This window comes from Babylonia areolata, chromosome 1, assembly GCF_041734735.1.
Source record: "Babylonia areolata isolate BAREFJ2019XMU chromosome 1, ASM4173473v1, whole genome shotgun sequence".
NCBI classification, from domain to species: Eukaryota; Metazoa; Mollusca; class Gastropoda; order Neogastropoda; family Buccinidae; genus Babylonia; species Babylonia areolata.
The window spans coordinates 58,566,872-58,572,871 of record NC_134876.1 but is presented as its reverse complement, the minus strand read 5'-3'; the positions used below and the strand labels follow the sequence as shown (position 1 = coordinate 58,572,871).

General features: G+C 35.8%; 1 protein-coding gene across 4 annotated transcripts in view; it reads left to right on the top strand.

The window, feature by feature from the left end:
- The first annotated feature begins 352 nt into the window (after positions 1-352).
- Positions 353-6,000, top strand: part of LOC143284607 (calcium/calmodulin-dependent protein kinase type II subunit delta-like) — a 91,494-nt gene continuing 85,846 nt past the window's right edge. For all 4 annotated transcript variants that reach the window (XM_076591470.1, XM_076591452.1, XM_076591461.1 and 1 more), the window contains exons 1-4: positions 353-445; positions 1,010-1,141; positions 1,666-1,760; positions 5,397-5,456. In XM_076591470.1, coding sequence (XP_076447585.1) covers positions 1,077-1,141; positions 1,666-1,760; positions 5,397-5,456 — 220 coding nt within the window. In that variant the 5' untranslated portion in view covers positions 353-445; positions 1,010-1,076. The remainder of the gene's footprint in view (positions 446-1,009; positions 1,142-1,665; positions 1,761-5,396; positions 5,457-6,000) is intronic.

The following is a 6,000-nucleotide window of genomic DNA, read 5'->3' as shown; positions in this document are numbered from 1 at the left end:
CGCCCCGCGTCCTGAGTCTTAACTGAACTCATATACTCCCCCGGCGGCTCACTTCCCCGTCCGAGTCCCCGGGCCGTCACTGCTGTTCAAAAAGTTGGATTACCCGGCCCCCCCAAATCCTTCCCCCACCCCACCCCCCGCACACACATACACCACCTCGGCCCCCGCCCCCCTCCCCGTTCGAAAGATAAAGGATCTATGATGGCGGTCACAGTGACTGCGATTGGGATGCTTCGTCATGTCACGGCAAAGGAGTGGAATTATGTGTTTTGCTTATCTCACATGAAAATGGACATCGTGTAATTTGTATGGCATAACTGTTTACCGTTGGCCTTAATCATAGTGCCGTCCGGGCGTGTGGCTGTGACCAGTGACACCGGCCGGCCGAACACTGACGGAACGGCAGTGCGTTACTCACGGCAGATTGCAACCGTGAGAAAAGCAGGTCGTAAAGCCTTTGTTTTACTTAAGGACGATTATGGGGATGAAATCAGAAAAATTTGAAAATGTGATCTTGTGGCCAGGATTAGTGTTACATGTTTTTGACTGTAATGCTAAAAGTAGTAAGAAATACTGTCGCTTAGTCGGTCAGTTTTGCAGTACGTGCTCCCAGGTCATAATATTATTTGGATGGCGAATAGCCTACCTGGTCCGGCATGATGATGGATTGGATAGTGTCGTGACGTTGCTTTATTTGATTATTTTGGGGAGTTTGGGGGTGAGTGGAACGGGAGGAAGGGCTGGCCGGAGAGGGATGGTAGAGTGGATCGACCGGTGAGCCGGAGAGGTCCGTTTGAGGAAAAGACCAACCTAGTTTCTGTTTCTCATTAAACCATACACCTCCATTCTCACTTCGTCTACTCATATAAAAGCGATCTCCTGCTAAATAATATCGAATGAAAATCTCATCAGATATTTTCCCATTCAAATATGAATCTAGTGCCCTTGGGAAGTGAGAGCGTGTGGATACCAAGTGAAACGAACTGCGTGCTTTTTTCTTTCTCCGCAGGCATCCGTGGTCTCGACTGATGCGCGAGACATTTCGAGATTGATGCTGGTATCATTTAGCATTCAACATGGCCGCCCCGACGTCTGCTGTGAAGTTCAGTGATATTTACGAATTGAAGGAAGAACTGGGAAAGTAAGTACAGTCTTTGTTGGATATTTCATGTATTATGGGTTTGTTGGTGGTTCTTTTAAGGCATGAGTGATGTTAGAATATCAAGAAACAAGGCTGGCGTTAACAATCCGTCAGGTTCTGTTTCAACTTGTAATCGTGCACACAGACACGGCACAAACAGCACATTTGGTGAGTGGTGGTGCTGCTTCAGATCATACAATAAACATGGAACCAGACACAAAAAATCACACATCTCGAAACATGTGATTCTGGGTTAACAGTCTGTTGTATGCTAATTTGAAGATATTGTCGAGTGTTATTTTGAACTCCCAGAAAATTATAATTTGAGTGAAGTAAGGAGTGAAGCGCAGCATATTTTTTAAATCGAATTATTAGCACAGGACAAAATAGCATGAATTTAAGAAAAAGATCTAATTATTAACACAGGAATGCATGGATAATTGTTTTGATAGATATGTTTATTAAGAAAATTTTATTCATTGCGTGTGTAATCATGGTAATTTGATTTGTGTTTTTATTTGCAGAGGAGCATTCTCAATTGTCAGACGATGTGTGCAAAAAGCAACTGGATTAGAATTTGCAGCAAAGATAATTAACACTAAAAAATTATCAGCAAGAGGTAAGCTTTTTGGCTCCTTCCTTTACATGTATGAGTTAAATTGGCTTTGTTTGAACAAATGCTTACAATGTTGACCCATTGCAAATATACATAATAATGATAATTCATAGAACTGTCCCATTGTCAGTGTCTGTCGGTTTAGTGTTAAGTGTAATGCAAACAGCATTATTTTACTACTAAACACTTACTTGCTGCATAGTCTACACTCAAATGACATTATGCTTACAGCCATATGTTAAAACGTTTGGGATAACTTTTTATTTTTGAGTCAGTGCAAACCAACACTATTCAGAACAAACTGGAGTAAAGTGCATAACAATCATTATCTTTTGACAAAAACAAGCATCAGACATACAGTAAAATGAAATAAATGATAAATTGAGTTAGTAAACAGCAATTGATTGATTGTCATTTATGTGAATCAGATTGGGTGGTTGATACATTAGATCAGATATATATATATTATATATATATATATGAATGTGGCTGTTTGTGTTATAAAAAGGAAGTCATATGGATCACTCTGTCCGAGATTTAACAACATGGGGTTTGACTGCAAATTTTTTACCAATGGAAATTGGAATGCTTACCATTGGTTTGCTGGAAAGCATTTATATCTGATAAATTTGTTAGTTATGCTCCAAAAGCCCAAAACATGACAAGACTAATGGAAGTGTAAATGCGGAGAAAAAAAAAGAAAAAGAGCAAAATAAAAACAAACCCCAAAACAAACAAAAAAAACCCCAACCAACAATAAACTTATCACGCTTATGAATGTATGTTATAGGAGAAGGGTGGGACTATAATTGGGGGGTGGGGGGGAGGGGGGGGGGCTAATGTTGTACACAATAACACTGAAACTGTTTAAATAGATGTCTTCAATTTATAGAAAATATGAGAATGTGTGCTGGTCGCCTGGTCTCCCTGTTTGCTGAACCAAAAATTGTATGTTATTTGGCAATGAATTTCTTTTTTCTTGTAATTTAGTTGAGTTTTTTCCTTCTTTCCATAAAAATATTTGTCATTCAGGTATTCAGCAGATACATGTGTATGTGATTCTTTTTTTTCTATGCTGTCAGTCTGACAGTTTGCATTTTCATTGTTTATTTATTTGATATTTATTTGATTGTTTATTTAGCTTCATCATTTGCAGTTTCATTGTTTATTTATTTGATATTTATTTGATTGTTTATTTAGATTCATCAAAGTATTTAATTAATTATAGTTTGTTTGTTTTTTAATTTTTCTGCTGAAAAGAATTTTGCAATGATGTATTGCATTGTCCAGTTGGGCTAAATTGAATGTAAAATGTTTCATTTTTGGAAAAAAGAAGGGGAACCTTTGCTAGAGAGAAAAAGTATCTGAGACCTAAAACTGTGAAAAAAAGTTTAAAAGGGTATTGGTTGAAAGTTTAACAAATACAAACATATTTCATCATAATTTATCAAAGCTGTGATTGGAGAAGTTAAATCTTTCATCTAGATAATTGTGAAACAATTAAATGCCAATTGGCCTGGGGTGATTTAGAGGAATGTTTTCTATATTCATAGACAAAAAGTTGAAAAACATGCTCAACACTCGCACACACATACAGATACACACACACCCAGACCCCCTCCCTCAAACACCCCCCCCCCCTCCTCCCCCCCCCTCTTCATGACGCCCCTTTTTCAGTTTTAACTCAGTTGCCTACGCATTTTCAAATTTTGTTTTAGTTTCTGTTGATTTGACTTGATTTGGCATTTGTTTTAAAGCACCAGTTGACAGGTTTTTTTTTTTTTTTTCAAATCAATTAAGGAAGCTGTACATGGATTAATTTTGTCTTTTCAAAGAAAACGATTTTAACATTATTAACAGTCATTATTTTTGTAATAATTTGAAATGGTCTCAAATTGTTTGTAAACATTAGTCAATTCTAATCTGAATGTTTGGCAAATTTAGTGTACTTTTTTATGCAAGGTTTTGAGTACCATTTTTTTTCTTCAGTTTCTAACAATATGGTCTGGTTTACTTGTTAACAAGAAATAGATATGTGTGGAAAATGTGTATACATGTATCACTCAGTCCACTGTCAACTCTGCTAAGAAGTTTGGAATGGAGAGAGGGTGGAGAAAGAGGGAGATCACAAATTTGTTTACCCATGATTTATTTAAACAATGTACATGATTGCTATTCTTACACAATAACATTACCATAATAATGTGGATACAAACACAGTAACAGGTCATTTAATTCTTGTTTGACATTTGCACCAATTGATAAGAACCTTATGTATATATATATATATATATATATATATATATATATATATATATATATATATATATATATATATATATATCTTACTCCAAGTGTATTGTATATTTTAAAACTGTGTTTCAATACTTGGCTAGAGATGCTTGGATAATTAGTGATTAATTGCTGAATTTTACTATGTGGACGAGTGAATAAATTCGCAGACTGTCAATATATTGTCTGTCTGTGTCCTTCTCAGTGTTTGATAGTGGCCTATAAATTGCTCAGAATGATAACTATAAACTTGTATACTTGACATGAATTCTCATTGTTAATTCTCATTGTTAACAACCTATGAAGTATGATGGTTGAAATAAAAATTTCTTTGAAATTATACTGTTTCTCATTTACTTTTAGCAGCCTGTACTAGTGTGAAGTAACAAAATAAATGATGCAAGAGTGGAAAATGGTCTGTCAGTAATGTGATTTTATGTATGTTTTTGGAGTCAGTTGTGCAGTGTAATGGTAGAGTACGCCTTTTCTCCACACAGTGTCTTTCTGTCTCCTACACTGTACTCTATAGATCGTTCCACTTGAATTTCAGTTAGTTTGAGGCTGCAGTTAACAGCATGCAAACAGATTGGTCACACAACTCTCACAGTTGGTCACACCAGTTTTGCACATTATAAAGTATGTGATAAGAACATTAGTACATCATGCAACATGTGTGTCTATGCATACTGCTGTCCTTAACTTGGACTGATTGTGTTCCCAACCTTGCAATGTTTTCTTTTGGAGAAAAAAACAACACTGCCTGCCTGTAGTCAAATCAGTGGATGTCATTCCTCCTGCAGTTGTTGAACATTGGAAGCAGAGATCAAGTTGCCAATTTTTTTTTTCTTTCTGAAATGTAGTTACTTGGGAATGAGACTAGATGATAGAGAGATTGTGAAATATTTCATGTCTTTTTAATGGGGAGAGAAATTTCTTGGAGAGAGAGATGGATTTCCTTTGTTGTTGTTATTGCACACAATATTGTGACAGTGCAGCAGAGTATATGTCACATTGCACAACACAGTTCTTAAGTTACTGGTCAAAGTAAAGTCAAAATCAAATTCTACGAATTTCGGTATGAACTAATAAATTAGGGTAAAAAAAAAAAGTAAGCTTTTATTCAATTCTAAATTTATACAGCATTTTATTTTAACCTGCCATCAGAAAGAAAGAAAACTGGAAGTTAAAAATAATTGGCTTAATTTTTGATAACAAATAAACTTTTGTTAATGAGGACAGAGAAACCAGTGATTTATATAAATTAGTCTTTTCAGCTTCCCAAAGTTTACATCTTCTGGTTGACCTGTATGGTGTGCTTACTGAAAGCTGTTTTCACTCTTGTTTCAGATCACCAGAAATTGGAGAGAGAGGCTAGAATATGCAGATTGTTAAAACATCCAAACATAGGTACGTAAAATGTCAAACATTTTCTTTGATTTGTGATATAATGTTTATGTGGTTGCTGGTTTGATGTTTGCTGTGTTGCTTGTGTCAAAAGATACAACTGATATACTTATTTCATTACATATATCATCAGATCATGAATTATGCATTATGATTCAGCATGTGTGACTTGTGTGTGTGTGTGCGTGTGTGTTGTTGTTGTATCACATGTATGGGGCTTCCAGTTTGAGAATATATTTGTGTGTCCTAACTCCTATTCCTAATCAGTGAAAATAATTTGAAGTATAGAACTCATTAGAAGTAGTCTTTGGCATAAAGAATAGATTTGTGATTTGTTTGACAATGTATTTGGTTTTGACTCTGTGGTACAGCTTCTACACTCATGTGCAGGTTCAGTCTTCAACAACAACTGTGTACAATTTCATTTTTGATCAAATGCAACACTGCTACTGCTCTCCACACATGTACTTAAAGATTTTTTTAGTCTGCTGAACACACACAGCCACTTAAAGCAGAAATAAAGATGGCATCATGCTGATGACTTGCA